Raw genomic sequence first — 18,057 nt, 5'->3', positions numbered from 1 at the left:
GGGTATTTTGTTTTGCTTTCTTTGTTCTGTGTCAGTTAATACAAATCTTCCCATGTTTCTCTAAAGTTCTCATATTTGTCATATCTTAAGTTTAGTAATGTTACAGCAGCTACCACCATCTACCATAAAGTCATTTTTACGTTAAAAGATAATCTGACTTTGACCATTCTAATTTTGAGTTTCCTTAACTTCTTTCACCAATGAAATTGGTTTAAAATCCTTCCAAAATTATCTTAGCCAATTTGATAAATATGAAGTAAAACTCCAGGGTTGTTTTAATATGTATTTCTCTTACTGTTAGTGAATTAGAACATTTTTTCATGTGGTTTGTAATTCACATTTATCCCCTTCCCTTTATCCATATGATCACCTCATAGTAAGCATTTGCTAAACCTTTGTTTATGGGGGAATGACTCTTGGCAAATATATATGTGTTAATTATCTGTAGATGTTAGATAACAGATTTTCTTTTCAGATATATTTGATGCAAAACTTTCCTTTTGCTCTTGATTCCCTCCAGGCAGTTCAACATACATTGATTAAGAATGGAAAATACTGTGCAAACACATTTTTACCAGCTCTCCTTAACATGGTGTCTCTCCATCCCTGACCATAGCCCATTGTTTCTCTTTTTTAAGCTGTGGCCCAGAAATCCAAGTATTTATTGACACTCAGTCTTCTTAAGCAATTAACCAACATTTTTTTTAACCTGCTATGGAATATAAATGCAAATAATGAACAAATCCTTACTCTCCAAGTACTCACATTCTGATGAATAGACAAATACATACACACATCACACACACACACACACACACACACACACACACACACACACATCTATAGGGTCTATATCAATGTCTATGTCTGTATCTGTTTCTACATCTGTGTCTATGTCTTTGCCCATATCTATTTCCAGCTCTATACTTCTTACATTTGCACTTTTCTTCTAAAACTCTTACTTTTTGTTTAACAGCTGCATTGAAAATGCTGCCTGTGCTCCTAAGGTCTTAATAATATATATTTCAAGACTTTATAATACCCCACTTAGGTAAAGCCTGTGACTTCTGCAAAGTATTGTTTAGCCTTTTAAAGTTACAGCTCATTTTCTTCATGTCACATATGTACAAAATATTTTTAGCAACCCTTTCTGTGGTTATATGAAAGTATGCTGTGTTTTGGAGGTCAGGGAAAATATTTGAATTCATTGAATCATTATCTACATTGAATGATGGGTCTTCAAATACTTTTCTTTATTGGGTATATCAAAGAAATCTACATCCATAGCTGAATAAATTTGGAAATGTCTTTCCTTGCCCTAGTCTTGAAAGACTATCCATAGCATTCTTTTTTTTTTTGTTAGGTTTTTGCAAGGCAAATAGGGTTAAGTGGCTTGCCCAAGGCCACATAGCTAGGTAATTATTGAGTGTCTGAGGTCAGATTTGAACTCAGGTACTCCTGACTTCAGGGCCAGTGCTCTATCCACTCTGCCACCTGCCCCTATCCATAGTATTCTGTGAAAATTCTTTCCCTCTAACTCTTCCTCCTTTTTTCTTTCCTTAGCCTTTGCAGATTGATGATGATTTCTGTGGGCAAGACTTTAACCAGCCTCTGGGTGGAACTGTGACCATTGAAGGCACGCCACTCTTTGTGGACAAGGAGGATGGCATGACATCAGTGGCTGCCTATGACTACCAGGGCCACACAGTCGTCTTTGCTGGGACCCGGAGTGGTCGGATCAAAAAGGTAATTGATCTTTCAGTCTATAGGTCAATGGGAAGTGATGACATTTTCTCATGATTTTGTTGGTAGGTGATATCAGAAGCTCATTGCTGTTTTGGTTCAGGAAAGAGTGGTTGAGTTATAGAGCCTGATCATGCAGCTGCAAATATTGGGCTTTAAAAGTCCTTTTATTTTGTTGAAAGTTAAATGTAGAAGCCCTATGGTGTGCATTGTAGTGGAATCTGGAGTTGAAACAAATGGGTTTTGGTTTTCTGTTTTTCCTGAAATCTCTTTTGGTGTTAGGTTGTGCATCTGGAAAATGGGTTTTGCTGATCTGACAAGGTTGTTGTCACTCTATAATCCCTATTTCACCAGAACAATGAGGAAAAATTCCAGTGTGAGATATCTTATGCAAATATCGAGAGACATCTGAACACTGGGAAAGTGAACTGGTGGAGTTGTTGACAGAGCTGGTAGTCATAGACTTGTCCTCATAGGAGGTGTGCTTAAGAGAAGAGTGATTTGGATGATGGATGAGGAGATTGGAGTTGAGGCCCTTCAAGGAATACTTGAGGATATCTTTGGCCTCCTGGATAGAGTGCTGGACTCCAGTCAGAAGAGCCAAGTTCAAATCTTGTCTTAGATACTTAGTAACTTTATGACTTTGGGCAAGTGACTCTTAATCTTTTACCTCTAGTTTCCTTATCTGTGAAATAGGGATAATGGTAGGACTTCTCCTCTCAGCATTGTTATGAGGATCAAATGAGATAATATATGTAAAATACTTGGTAAGCCTTCATGTATTTTATAAATGTGCACTATTATTATTATTTTAATCTCGTCTTTAGGCATATACAGTGCTGTCATGTGGAAGGGACTGGGCTTGTTGTGATTGACTTCCTAGGGCCAGCTAAGAATAATGGGGAGAAGTAGCAGAGATGAAAATTTTGGCTTAATGTAAGGGGGGGAACATCCAAAACCCCTACTTTTTTTAAAACTATTGGCACTATTCTATCTGATTTGGAATGGACTGTCCTAGAAGTGGTGAGATCTCTGGTATTAGAAGTCCTTAGCTGAATCCAATGACCCTTTGTTAGGAGGAAGGGAATGCTCCTAGAGGGTGGGGAACTCCTTTCCAACTCTGAAATTCTATGGGAGGGATTGTTGGGTATGGTAAAAAACCAAGGTTTCTTCCCTATGACTCTGATTCTGGTTTAGGGAGGGCTAAGAAGATCAAGGGACAGCTTAGGGTGCCAAGTACATAGAAAACTGGACCTGGAGTCAGGAGGACCTGGGTTCAAGTCCACCCTCTGACACTTCCTAGATGTGTGAGACTGGGCAAGTCACTTCACCTGGTTTGTCTCAGTTTACTCATTTGTAAAATGGGGCCAATAATACTTTGGGACACTTTATCAATCATAGATTTCAATCCCCAAGTTTTCATGGATGAGTAAACTGAGGCACCTCTCCAGAAGAGGAAAGTAACTCACCCAAAGTCGGAGTCAATACATAGCAGACATAGGTGTGATTTTGCTGTTGGTGGCTAATCCAAATAGACTGTAAACTTCATGATGGCAGTACCTTATCTTTTATCCAGATGTTTGATTTCTTCATGCAACCCTGCACTTAGGTGTGCTTTCTGCTCATTGTAGGCAGTTAGATAATAAATGTTTGTTGAATGAATGACTGACTCTCTGCCCAGCACTGGACTTTGCACGTGGCAGGATTTAATAAATATTTGTTGGACAGGTAAATAACTGAATGAATGAATGAATGAATGAATCTTTGTGCCCAGGGCTTTGCCCAGGAAGGGCCTTAAAATATTTGTTGGATGAGTGAATGAAAGACTGACCCTATCTGTGCAGCAAATATAGGGCTTTGCTGAATGGGTCTGAATAAAAAAATGTTGCATGAATGAATAAATGAATGGATCTGCAAGTTAGTCTTAGGGCTTTAGACAGAGAGGACTTAAATATTTGTTGAATGAATAAATGAATGACTATATCTGTGCAGCAGGTATAGAGTTTTGCATAGGGGTGGACATGAATAAAAGAAGTTGAATGAATGAGTGAATAAATGAGTCTGCATTTTAGACTTAGGGCATCATACAGGGAGGATTTAAAATGTTTGTTGATTGAATGAATGAATTGAATGAAATGATTAATGAATATGTGTGCTAGGCATAGGACTTTGATATATAGCAGATTTTAAATAAGTGTTTGTTGAACATTGGGTGTTGATTAAAATAGCAGATCTCCTTTTTAGGATTTTTTTTTAAGAGTTTAGGATTTTTTTAAAGATGGTTGGTAATTACAGGGAAACATGCAAGCATCCAGAGGAATTTAAAGTGACAGTCTAAAGGGCAGAGCTGCAATGAGTCTAAAAAGCCCATGATCAGAGGAGGTACTTCTGAGCTTCCAGAAATGGGAGTGGGGTTGGGCCAGTCCTTCCTTACCTGCTAATCCCTTTCACCTACTCACCCTTTTTTTTTGGCTGCCAGGATAAAACTTTCTCTATTCCAGATTGTTTTCCTTGACTTTTGATCTTGTCTTGATAAGTGGGTTAGAAGGATCCTCCCTCCCTCCTCAATTACAGGGATTTTCTTTACACCTCTGAGGAAATTCCAGGCTGGTTTCTTCATTAACCCTCTCCCTTTATCTCCCCTTCCGCTCTTAGGGCAAAGGTCAGTTTTTTTGGGCTCCACAGTTAGACTTCCTAATCAGTTTCCTTTCCATGGAAAGTTAGAGCTGGAAGGGAGCATAGTTTATTGAGTCTAACTTCTTTGTACAGCTGAGAAAACCGAGGTCCAGAGGGGAAAAGAGGTTGCTTGTAGGTTTATTGAGATCTCTAGAAATGACTACCAAATCTACCTTTCCAACCAGTCTTTCCCCTTCAGTCCAGCCTTACGGATCCCCTGTTAGGTATCCCCACCCAAATGTCCCATAGGAGAAGGGAAAAGGGTTGACAAATATTTTATATTTGCTGTATCCAAAAATGCTCATAATTTCCCTTTCTCACTCTCCTGTTTTTGTGCAAAGGTACCACCTTTCTTTCACTCCTGGTTCCAACCATGGAAGCATCCATGAATCTTCCTTCCCCATATCCTGTTGGTTGCTGGACCTTGTCCTTTCCACCCCCATCGTATCTTGAATCTCTTTTCTTCTGGTCATTTTCACAGCCCACATCCTAGTTCAGACCCTAATTGTCTCTAATTATTATTATTATTATTATTATCATTGTTAGCTTCCCTTCTCAGATTGCCTATTGTTTATTCCACATGCATCTTATATGTATCTACTGGTAGATTTTTTTTCTCTAGAGGTAAATATTTTTTCCTTTAGAGTACATATATCTTTTTTTTTTTAGTAGAGTACATATATCCTAAGGGTAGGCATTATGTTTTTGTCTTTCTTTGTATCTCCAGCACTTAACACACCATAATAGAAGTTTGTTGACTGACAGGCTCATTGATTCCCCCAGGTTCCAGTCTTCCTTTGTTCCAATCCATCCTCCAGCTAGCTACTTACTTGATTTTACAGAAACGTGACTCTGACTGTGGCATTCCCCTGCTTAAGAAGCATCAGTGGCTCCCACTGCCTCAGACTCCTCTGTTCAGCATTTACATTCAGCATTCACAATGTAGTTCTGGCCTCTCTTTATGGACTGATTATATCTGGGTGGCTTAGAGGAGAGAACTCTGGACCTGGAGTCAGGAAGACCTGAGTTCAAATCCAGTCTCATACTTTACTAGCTATGTGATTCCCAGCCAAGTCATCTAACTTTTTCTTCCTCAGGCTCCTTAGCTGTAAAATGGGGGTGGGTGATAATAATACCTCCCAGGATTGTTGTAAGGATCAAATGAGAATATTTATAAAATGCTTGGCATAGTGTCTCACATACAGTAGGACCTTTATAGATGTTTATTCCCTTCTACATCTCCACCATGGAGGCTCTCTTTCTGCCAGACTAGCCAACTTACTGTTCACTTACCTGTATATATGGATTTATCTGTCATATTTCTTCCCTCCTTCCTCCAATGGAAATACTTTGGAGGAAGGGGCTCTTTGGACTTGTACTTCTGGAGCAGAGCATAGCAGACTGAAGGAGCTCTACCCAAGCCATGGGGAGTACTCATGGTATAGACCAAGAGCTCCTTTCAATTGCTCACTGGCTAGGCACCCCAGGCCAGTCCAACTCTCAGGGTCCCAGGTACCTCTCTAAGGCTGAGGATGGCAGATGTGCTAAGAGAATTGGTGGTGGGGCATGAAAGAAATCACAGATCCAACCAAAAATAATTACAGGTTATAATTTCATGTTTTGATGCCTTCTCCTCCTTGGTGGACTAAATTGCATGAAAACAGGAATCATTTCTTATCTAAACTTTGCATCTCCCCTTGGAGATGTGTCTTTAGGTGTTTAATAACGACTTATTGAATGACTGAATAAGTAAGATTTTGAAATCTCTCCCTAGTGGAATGTATGGGAGTAGGATGGGGAGCACAGCCCTTGGTGCCATTCTGAGCCTACCAGCACTGGTATCCACATCTGTTCCCAAAGTTTTGCCAACTCCTACTGCCCTGGGAAGATTTAGCATTTGTTCCCGGCCAAGGCAAGAATGGGGGCCGCCCTCCTCCTCTCTCTGCTGGGGCTGTTGATCCACACCTTGCCTGAAATGAATCTGCCTTCTTAGCTAATATTTACGGGGTTTCCATTGGCTACCCAATAACTGTGTATTCTCGGTCTCTTCCCTAATCCGTCAGAGAGAGTCTCAGATCCCTATGGGGAAAGGCAGGAGCCCAAGGAAGAATTGGAGTGTTTATCCTGATTGCAGACTTGGCAGAGACTCTATCCTGGGAAGGGGGAAGCACCTTGGATAGAGCAGTGCCTGGGGAAGGTTCAGGTTCTGGGGTTTTCTACTTCCCCTTCCCCAGGCACACATTACCCCACAGGCAGGGCTCAGTGGTAGCTGGGTAGGATCCAAAGAATATCCTTCATTGGCTTTCATTCCCAAATCTATAAGCCAATGAATCTTGTCTTATAACTAAGATGGGAAAGGAAATAGAAGGCAGTCTAGCAAGACAACTACCATAGCTATCATCCCTGAAAGCATATGGAAGGAACTGCCAGTCTCCTATCATCTTGTATGGTTCCCTATTGTCCACAAAACAAAGTTCAACCCCCTTAACCTGGACTTGGAGGTTTCCCTTTCAACCTGATCTCATACTGCTCCTTACATTTCAACCAGACTGGACTACTGCTGGCCCCCAATTCACTCTTCGTTCTCCTGCACTGGAGAGGCTGTTCTTAAGGCCTGCTGTGTCTTACAACTGAACTGATCATAGATTTGGAGCCATGAAGGATTCTAGTCTAGAGATCTCATTTTACAAATGAGGCCCAGACAACTGAGGACCAGACAAATTAAGTGACTTCACTGTCACCTCTTTTAGGGAGTCTCCCCTGATGCCATTATCATGAAAAATCATATTTCTTGGGCCACAGTTGTAGAGAGCCTTGCTCTGTACCTTTCCATTGCATTTAAAGAATATAAGTTCCTTGAAGACTGGAATTATTCCTTTGTCTTTGCATGCCCTCAGCCTGATATTGAGTAAATGCTTAATAGATGATTGTCGATGGACTGATCATGTCATATTGGGTATTGTAATTAACTGTTGGTGATTTGCCTTCCCCAGGAAAATGGAAACTGCCTTTCTTTGAATTTCCAATGCTTGGCATAGCTTCATGTCTTACCAAGCATTCAATATAGTGCTCTGTATGCAGTAGGAAATGAATAAATGTTGAGTTGACCACAATGGGCAAGAAACTCCTGAAGCCCTTTTCTCTCTTCAAAAAAAATCTGCCTCCTCTCCAGTATGTTCTTCAACAAGATTGTCCCTTAAGTGCTCCCTTAGATAGCAGTCTGTCCCTCAGTCACCCTGACTTGTTGCCTTAATGAGAACCTAACTGAGAGGAGTTTTCTTTTGATGTCTGAGATGAGGCGGGATGTTTGGTGTGAGGACTTTGAATGAAGAGGAATTCAGTGTGCAGGAAGAGGTTTAAGCACCAGTTACCTGCAGCATGATGGAAACCGAACTTCTCTGGTTCCCAGATTCCTCTGTGCCTTTCTTTATCTTGGGATGCCTGGACCTCTGGTATAACTGATGTTGAATGATAGACTCCAAAGAATTCAGTCCATAGGAGTTCAAAGATGGGAGAGATCCATCAAGGAAGAAGTTTCATGAACAGAATCAACTCAAAATCTTATTTCATGTTTAAAAAAAATCTGGTTGGATTGAATCCATTCATTCTGTAAACATTAAGAACCCACTATGGTAAATCACTCTGCTGGAGCCTTGGGGAGACAGCGTCTAGATGAGAGGAAAAGACATTACCATATAAACTACAGCTCACAATAGAACCTGATGTACAGCATACACATACACTCAGAGCCTGGTGGGACTTTGGAGAGGAAAGAAGGTCATTCAAGAGTGGGGAATCAGAGAAGACCTCTCCTCTTTTGCAGATAATAATGATAATAATAATAATAATAATAATAATAATTATTATTATTATTATTATAGCATGTATTTTATGGCACTTACGTGTTCGACACTTTGCAGTGATTATTTGTACAAATTTTCATGTGGTCCATACAACCACCCTGGGAGGTAGATGCTATTTTTATCATTTTACAGATGAGGAAACAGAGGCAAACAGGGTTAAATGAATTACTGGGATCACATAGCCAGTAAGTGTCTAAGGTAGAATTGAATTCAGGTCTTTCTGCCTCCAGACCCAAGGCCCTGTGTCTCTGCCATTAGGTCCCTAGCTGAGCCAAGATCGCTTCTGATTCTAAAAGGTTGTTTCTCTGGCTCTGAGTACAGAGGTGACTAGGAATTGATAGAACAGACCTAGGCCTTTGGTTCTGTGAGTGGTATCTATGTGTGATGAAATCATATATATAAGAAAGCTCTTTATAAACCCAACACACAATGTAAATGTCTCCTGTTATAATTAGTCATTCAATCAGTGAACATTTATTAAGCTCTTACTATGATCCAGGTCCCTTGATTAGTAGTGGTATGTAATAAAAGACAAAAGGTAGTCCCTTCTGTCTAGGAGCCCAAAATCAGATGGGGGAGACCACCTGCTACACTTTGTACAAAAAAGATGTAGGCAGCACCCAAATTGGAGTGAATCACCAGAGGGAAGGCCTGGCGTTAAGGGGAATCAGGAAAGGCTTCTTGTAGAAGACAGTATTTTAGCTGGGATGTGTTAATGAAGTCAGTTTGTGACTGTTTCTTAGGGCATGGGGAACCCCCCCCCCAGAATAGCTTACAAAAGAACTGGTGGAAATGGAGGGGTCCTGTTTCAGCTTTCTGGGAATCTGCTGGGACACTTTTCTCTCTGCCTCACCCCCTTCTTCCATGCCATCTTTCTCTTGAATGGTAATCAGCAAAGAGTTTTATGTGATTCTGGTGAGGTTTCTTTCTTTATCTCCACAGGGCATGGATTTCCTGTGTTATCATAACATATTTTCTATAATTACAGCTGTGTAGGCCCTCTGTAAACAGACACTACATTTATTCCAGCTCACACAGGGCGGAGCGGGGACTTAAGCTTTGTCTCTGGGCAGGAAGTTCCACCCTTGGGGCTGGAAGGGGATCCCATTTCCCAGGGACCCTCTAGGGATTCCCATGGGACTGTGGAGGAGGCTTTCAAAGGCCACCCTCCTTCCTGAGCTTTACCCCTTGTGGCCTTGTGGGTGACTGGAGCTGGTGATGCCAGGGACTAGGGGCTAATGGCTAGGGCTAGGCAGGATATTAGACAACATCAGAGACTCCAACTTTCCTAGTTCCCATTCTGCCACTGACTTCCTTCATGACCCTGCATAATGGATAGTTTACCATCTGTGAAATGGAGAGTCAGAGGAGCCAAAATCATGACTGAAGGGAAAGCCCTTTGAAAAATTTAAAAAACATGACTATAACTCTGGCAACCACTTCCCTTCTTCTCTCCACAGAGAGAAGTTGTTTTTTCTGGGTCAGTATTGGGCCAAGCTTATTAAGGCTGAAGGTCATTCAGTCAATCAGTCAACAAGCAATTATTGAATGCCTCCTGTATATCAGAAACTGGGCAGGTCAAGGATATGTAAAGACAAAAACCAGAATAGTTCCTGCTCTTAAAAAGCCTCTCTTTTGTCATGAGAAACAACCTATCCACATATATACAACATAAATATGAGATATAAAAGTATCTTTAAAAGAAAATCAGGTTTCTAGCCTGAGACTGTTTAATATAAGTAACTTAGAATTAGGAGTCCTAAGTTATAATCAATGTTTCAGGACATCCTAGCTGTGTGATGTGAGCAGATAACTTCTTGTTTCAGGTCTCATACTTCGAGAATGATCCTATCTCACAGGATCTTTGAGAAGAAATATTCTTGTAAACCTGAAAGCATAGAGGAGCAAAGTCTGTGATAGTGAGGAGGCCATGGTGAAGGCCACATTTGTGCCCTGACAGCTCCCAAGACTTCCTCTAGATTTGAAGCCCAAACTCTTGGGGGGGCAGAGAGAGGAGACAGAAAGGAGACTAGACAGAGGACTGGGGATCCTAAATTTAAGTTCAGTCTAAAGTAATAAACCTTGCGACCTGAAGGCCTCCTTAGACCTCAGTTTCTTCATTCTACAAAATGGGGATGATAATGTATACACCGTGACACTATGACACTTAATCTTCAGTCTCCAAATGTTCTCCCATGGCTTGGTTGCTCTCCCTTTTCATCTTTGCTCCTGACTTCCTTTATTTCTTTCACAAAAAGCATTTTCCAATCTTGCTTAATCTTAACTGCCTTTCCTCTGAAATTGCCCTCAATTTATCCTGTTTTTATTTTGTTTGTATGTATGTTGTGTTTTAAACATGTTGTGACTTCTATAGAACTCCCCCACTAGAGTTCTTGGAGATGAGGGACTGTTTTTTGCCTTTCTTTGTATCCACTTTGTATTTAGCATAGGGCCTTGCTCATGATTGTTGACTAATTGTCTAACTACTCAAGTTCTGCTCTATTGCTTCCTTGTGCTGTGAATTTTCAAGATCTCTGGAATTCTGCCAAAGCTGAATAGGGGTAAATTAAGCTTATAAAGTGGGAGATGGTGCAGAGGCCAAAGCTCTCCTTCCTCCACAGAGTTTGGGGCAGGCAGATAGGTCCCCAGCTTTGCCTCAGAGGACTGGGCTGTGGGGCTAAAAGACCACTAAAGACAGAAGGTTATCTTCCTGGCCCATCTCATTTCAGTACATTGGCACAAAACCCTGATGGCCTCACCCTAGGTATAGCTTTGTTTCGAGAACTAACCCAACAGTGGACTCTATTGTATATGCATAATCCAAGGATCCATCCAGCCAAATACAGAGAACTTTGGCAACTTGGGGATGATTTCTTCCTTTTTTTTTTTTTTTTGGCCTCAGCAACTCATTAAAATGTTTATTTAAGGCAAAGGGGTATTGTGATAGTGTAGGTGACTAGGGCTTACCCCTGGGGCACAGCGAACATTTATTAAGCACCTCTTTCAGGCAAGTATTGGTCTTGGCTCTGGGGATCCAAACATAATCAAAACCTAGTCCCAGATCTGAGTTCTGGACAATTTGAAGTATTGACAGAAAAGTGAGCCTCTTTGTAAACAGTAAGGCTGCAGAAATCGGACCCACTTATCACTATGCAAACACCCCCTGACCCCCTCAGTGACTCTCCTCCTCTCCTGAGCCAGGCCGGCCTTGTCAAGGCTCCAGGCTGGCCCTCTTCTTTTCATCACCTTACCACACATTAACTCTCCTTCACACTCCTTACCTCTGTACTGGCAAGTCCCCTGCCTTTGGGATCTTACCCCTTTAATATAGTTCAGTGATAACCAATTATATTGGAGTTATCAAAATACACTTCTGTCCCGACCTCTGGACTGAACAATCTGCTTTAGCCCCTCCAGTTGTGTCGATTCTGGGAGACAGATGCTAAAACAGAGACAGATTCTAGAGCAGGGGTTTCAGCATGGGCTGGAAGAGTATCATAGAATGGCAGAGGAGGAACTATCAATCAGTCAGACAAAAAGCAATTATTAAGCACCTGCAATGTGCCAGAGTAGGGCAGCTAGATGGGGCAGTACCTGTAACTCCAGGCCTGGAGTCAGGAAGATCTGAGTTCAAATCTGGCCTCAGACATTTATTGACTGGATGACCTGGGCAAGTCATTTCACCCTGTTTGCCTCAGTTTCCTGATGGCAAACTACTCCAGTATCTTTACCAAGAAAACCCTGAAATGGAGTTATGAAGAATTGGCTAGAGCCGAAACTGAAATGTTGGCATGTGCTAGATGCTGTTCTGAGTGATGGGGCTTCAAGACAAAGTGGGAAAGTTCCTGCTCAGAAAGTGCTTCCATCTGGCAAGTAAGGAAGGAGGGCAGCAGAGCTTATGGAGTTCAGTCTTCGTATTTCACAGATGAGGAAACTGAGTCCTGGAAAGGGGAAGCAGCTTCCTCAAGGTCATGCAGTGAATCTATGCCTTAGCTGGGACCAGGTTTCTGGGCTATAGGGTTGTCTGCATTTGTATCCCAGAAGCCGCTTTGTTTCTCACTGATGGGTCGTATTATGGCTGGATTTTTTTTCTTTTTCTTTTTTTTTTAAGTTTTGACTTTGGTAACCTAACCTGGTGGCCAGGATGAGGCTTTTTGCAATGACATCTGCTGAATAGTCAGAAAAGACTTCCCGGAGGAGGTGAGATTTGAGCTGTCCTGCAGGATCTCATGTGACGGAAAGTGGAGGGAGGAGTGACTGGCATGAATGAATGGGGATGCTTCTGGAGATCTGGGAGCAGCCCTAGCCCTTCCAGGTTCCTTGGGCACCCAGCCTGCTCTGACCTCCTCCTGGTCCTCCCAAAGCCTTGGGAAAGGGAGGAGAACCACTTTTTTCTGCCACTGAAGAGAGGGTGGGGTGGGTCTGGCTGTTGTAGCCTCCCCTGAAAGATCGGGTGTCTGCTGAGGCAGCTCTTTGCTGTCTTCCAGCCACAGCCGGCTCCACGTCCCCCTACCTCTTCAGCACTGGTGCTGAGACAGCATCGGACAAGGTTAGCATAGGGGGCACAGGCCCAGCCCCAGGAGGTGTCTTTGGGTGCTAAGACAGGTATTCGAGGCACCCAGTTTGTTAGCGGAGGTTAGAATGAGCTTTTGTCTTTCTCTGTATTGGGGTATTCTAGTAGGACTATCCCTAGAAATGGGGTCAGATGAATTTGGGTGCCAGCTTAGCCACTTACTCACAGACCTTCTCTGTCTCCAGTTTCCTCATGTCTAAAGGAGGCAGAGAGGTCAGACAGATAGTTTCTATACTCCTCTACTCCTGGGTGGGAGACAGGTTTTAGTCCCCACATTTCTTGACCCCCTGAATGATCTATGCTCCCCTCAGATCATAGATTTAGAATTAGGAAAGCCCTCTTGTCGAAACTAATCATTTACAGATGAAGAAACTGAAGACCGGAGTCATAGTAATAAATAAGAGAGTTGGGCCTTCTGAGTCTGGAGGTGCCCATGAGGCTAGTAGATGATGTTCAATCAGTCAGAGAATTGACAAACCCCTGAAAAATTGAGAGAGAGAGAGAGAGAGAGAGAGAGAGAGAGAGAGAGAGAGAGAGAGGCATGAGTGTATCATGATGTGTCTGTCTGGTAGTATATGCATCTAGGACTGGGGATATCTGTCTGGGGGTGGTTTTGTATAGGTGTGTCTGGGTATAGGAGTGTTTCTCTGTTTCTTGGTAGAGGGATGATTGATTTCCTTGGTCAGAATGCTTTTTGTTGTTCCAAAGATATGTCAGCTCCCCCGTTGGGGGAAGCATGCCTGGAGGATGCCTTGGCTCCTTTTGTGGGGGTGTGATTGGGGCCATGGATGGAATGTAGGGTGGGAACAGATCTGTTTGTCTGTGGGGAACCTCAGACCTTTATAGCCGGTTGCTCTCCGGTTTCTCTTGTTCACTCTAAGGATGGGGAAAAACGATGTCCAGAGCTGGAAGGTGACTTGCCTGAGGTCTCCTGGTGAATGAATCAGGGGCACGGTGCAGACCTGATCCTAGATCTGGGGTTTCTTCCTGAGGTTTCATTGTTCTCTTGCTGTCCTGGCTCTGTGGGGCACTCCCTGAGGTGAGGGATGATCTGCATCCCTGGTGCCACCTCCCAGGGCTTGGCAGCACAGTAGGAGTCTCAGAACAAAGGCTCCTTCCTTAATTGACTAATCCAGGACTGGGCTACTCTGTGGGGCTGATTCCCAAGGCCCTCTGAGCTCCTGTGGAAACATGACTAGGGAGCCAGCACCTCCTCTTCTTCTCCAGGTGCTGGGGAGGAGGAGGAGGAGGCAATTGCGGGTGGGAGGGACGACCCTCAAGGCACCTTGTTTCCTCTCAAGAGCCCGTCCCCATCCTGGGAACTTGGGGTGACAAGAGATATCCTTCCCTTAATCTGACTTCCTTCAAGTGTCCTACTTTCTCCAAGAAGCCTTACCTTCTCTCTGTTGTTGGAAGTGACCCTGTCTATTCTTTGGTTGTGCCCCCCGCCCATGTCTGTGGGCCGTCTGTGAGTCCCTCCATAGGGGGACTGTCTGGCCTTTCATTGTTTCCCAGTTGCATACAGTAGGGACTTAATGAGTGTTTCCTGACTGACTGGCATACTCTAAAGGAAAGAAGGTTGGATTTGTTGGCAGAGAAGTTGTTTATATCCCAGCCCCACCCTTACTTAGCTGAGTGACCCAGAGGCAAGTCCTTATTCCTGAAAACTTCTATGTGGTGTCTCTCCTATAGAATGTGAGCTCATGGGAAATCAGGACTGCCTTTTCTATATGTATTCCTTGCTTTGAGTATAGCAAGAACTTAATACATTATTCCCCCTTTAGTTTGTTCATTTGCTCATTCATTTGTTCCCTCTAGACCTCAGTTTTCTTTTCTGTAAAAAGGGAGTTGAGTTAGCAGGTCTCTTCCATCTCTCTGAGCTCTCCAATTTTCTGGTCCTTGTTTTATGCTCTGCTGGGTCCTGTAGGTGGCATTTGGGAGCTTACAACCTTGTTGAGGGGACAAGAGATATCTATGAAATGTTCTCATTTTTTTAAGAAAGATTTTATTTATTTTGAATTTTATTATTTTCCCCCATTCTTGCTTCCCTCCCCCCACCTCCAACAGAAGGCATTCTGTTAGTCTTTACATTGTTTCCATATTATATATTGTTCTCAGCTGAATGTGATGACAGAGAAATCATATCTTTAAGGAAAAAAAATAAAGTATGAGATAGTAAAATTGTATAATAAGATAATGGCTTTTTTTTTCTAATTTGAAGGTAAATAGTCTTTGATCTTTGTTCAAACTCCGTAATTCTTTCTCTGGATACGGATGGTATTCTCCATTGCAGATATCCCCAAATTGTCCCTGATTGTTGCACTTATGGAATGAGCAAGTCCATCAAGGTTGATCATCACCCCCATGTTGCTGTTAGGGTGTACAATGTTTGAAATGCCCTCATTTTACCAATAAGGAAACTGAGGTGTAGAGGGGGAGGTGATTTGTTCAGTTCTCAAGGTAATGATTAGGGATGGAATTCTAACTCAAGTCCTTGAACTCCATATTCAGTCTGTTTTCTACTGTAGCACTCTGAGTCAAGTTCAAATTTTGTTGTTGCCCTCAGTTTAAATTTTGTTGTTGCTTTTTTCCACTTAGAATCAGAATTTAAACTGGAAGAAATCTTAAAGAATATCTAGTCCAACCCTCTCAATTTATAGATAAGGAAAATTGCCTGGTCCCATATGTAGTATGAGAAAGAGTTGTATAATTACCAGCTAGTGGCTTGGTGGATAGAGAGCTAGGTCTGCAGTCAGGAAGATGTGAGTTCAAATTTGATCTCAGATATTTACTAGTTATGTTACCCTGGGCAAGGCACTTAACCTCTGTTTGCCTCAGTTTCCTCAGCTGTAAAAAGGAGATCATGATAGTTCTTACCTCCCTGGGCTGTGAGAAGTTCAAATTAGATAATCTTTATAAAGCATTTACCAGTGCTTAGTATATTGTAGTTGCTTAATGAATGATTTTTCCCTTCCCTTTCCTCTTCTATAGAAGCCAGGGTTTGGATTAAACAATCTCTAGGACTTCCTCTAGCTTTGACATTGCTTTAATTTTGTCCTTAGCTTAGCTTATAAAGGCCAAAGTCTCCCACTGCATCTTGGGCCATGTCCAGTCATCCTGACCCATATCTGGCCCATAGACCCAGATGGCTTTGGAGAAGAAAGGGAGGCTGGTGATTTTGCACAGCCTTCCCATTCAAATCCAGTTCATTTACGTTATGGCTTCACTCCCCTGATGTCATATTTCTCCTCTTTGAGAGAGAAGGACAGACAACAGGAATCCAGCTTCTTGAACACTTCTGAACCCAGTCAGCCTGGTTTCATTTGCTGCCTGCCTTTAATGTTAGAGTTTTCCCTTATATCGAGTAGAAATCTATCTCCCTGGGCCTTGGCTCTCCCATTGGTTTTCATTCTGCTCTTTGGAACTCTCCCAGAACTGGGATTCCAGAGTTCCTCCCCATCCACTGGGAGGTAAATTCTAAGGAGTTCAGGCCCAGACCTGCTTTGATATATCCCTTAACCAGGGTGGGTATGTCCCTTTTTTTGGGTGTCATCTCTTATACTTGATGGGCTAGTTCCTTCCTCTTCACCAAAGTGTGGGCTGGCACATCAAAGTCTACCAGGCCTACCTGAACATTGGTGGTTTCTTTATTTTCAAAGAAGGTAACTGAGTCATAAAGCAGCAGAGATTGATCCTTCGGTCAATCATTCAATCATGTTTGACCTTTTCCTGATTCTGTGGGCCTGTCCATGGGGTTTTCTTGGCAAAGATTTTGGAGTGGTTTGCCATTTCCTTCTCTAGTAGATTAAGGCAAATAGAGGTTAGGTGACTTGTCCAGGGTCACATACACTAAAGTGTCTGAGGCAGGATTTGAACTGCAGACCCAGAGCTATCTCCACTGAGCTACCCACTACCTCCTTAAGAGTATTGGGCAGCTAGGTGGTGCAGTGGACAGAGCACTGGCCTTGGATTTTGGAGGATGGGAGTTTGAATCCAGTCTCAGACACTTGCTACTTACTAGCTGTGTTACCTTGGGCAAGTCACTTAACCCAGGTTGTCTCATATCCAGGGCTATCTCTAGTCATCCTGATTCATATGTGACTGCTGGACCTAGATGGCTCTGGAGGAAAAAGGGAGGCTGGTGACTTAGCACAGCTCCCCCTCATTCAAATCCAATTCATGTGTTTGTCATGGCATCACCTCCCTGATGTGGTCTTCTTAGGAAATGAAGGACAAACATGAAAAGTTATCCTAGTACCACAGTCACTTGTCAGGACCTCAGATAGGATCTGGTCCAGTGTTAGTCAATGGGCATTTAATGTGATATGCCCTGCCTCTACAAAGAAAGGCAAAAGACAGCCTTTTCTCAAGATTCTCAGTCTAATGGGGGAGATAACAGCCATATAGAACTCTGTACAAACAAGCTGTATACAGAATAAACTGGAGATAAGCAGCAGAGGGAGGGCTTTGGATTGAGCATCAATCCAACATGTACGTGGGCTGAGGACCCAGGGGGTTGTCGAGTTATTATAAGAGGCCCCTCTCTCATTGGATGACTCAGTATAATAAATAAGCAAACATGTTTTTTTGTAGATGAGATAGGTAATCTGTCTTGCCCACACTTGTATTATTATTTCTCAGATGTACATTGATGCCGTTGGGATTAATAAAATACACAAATTCGTTTAAAACATTATTGAATTTCTAGTAGATATTTGTCTTTATGAATTTCCTAAATCAGTAGATACAATTACTCTTATTTTCCTCTCATCAGAAAGGACCCGGCTACCTGAGGGTTCTGGGCACCTGAAAGAATAGTCCTTGAAAGGAGAAACCACGGGCCAATTTTAGCAAGCCTCCAAACTGGCAGATCGGTTCCTCCTGGATGATTTGTTTTCCTGTGGCCCAGAAGCCTTAGCAACCTGCTCTGGTTTCAAGGGGAATGGGTGCAAATTCCTCCTCTGCTTCTTACTAAACTTGGTCAAATCACTTTTCCTCCATGGTCATTGACCTTGAGGGCCCTACCAGTAAAACAGGGAGAGTTAGGTCATAGAGCTCTGGCCTGAGGGCAGAGAAATATCCATTTGTAAAAAGGCCAGCCCATTTATGAACTGGCATTTGTGTTGTCAAGGAGGGGATTGCCTCAGAGGATGAGGCTGGACAGCCAACTGCTTATTTTGCTAAACACTTTGAAAACGTTTC

At 42.6% G+C, this 18,057-nt stretch overlaps 1 protein-coding gene across 2 annotated transcripts in view; it reads left to right on the top strand.

Moving 5' to 3' along the window:
* PLXNA1 (plexin A1) overlaps positions 1-18,057 on the top strand; it is a 297,154-nt gene that overhangs the window by 40,586 nt on the left and 238,511 nt on the right. For both annotated transcript variants that reach the window (XM_074198439.1, XM_074198440.1), the window contains exon 3: positions 1,564-1,746. In XM_074198439.1, coding sequence (XP_074054540.1) covers positions 1,564-1,746 — 183 coding nt within the window. The remainder of the gene's footprint in view (positions 1-1,563; positions 1,747-18,057) is intronic.

Source organism: Macrotis lagotis, chromosome 8, assembly GCF_037893015.1.
Source record: "Macrotis lagotis isolate mMagLag1 chromosome 8, bilby.v1.9.chrom.fasta, whole genome shotgun sequence".
NCBI lineage: Eukaryota > Metazoa > Chordata > Mammalia > Peramelemorphia > Peramelidae > Macrotis > Macrotis lagotis.
The sequence above is the reverse complement of the archived record's forward strand: the minus strand, read 5'-3'. Positions and strand labels throughout refer to the sequence as shown.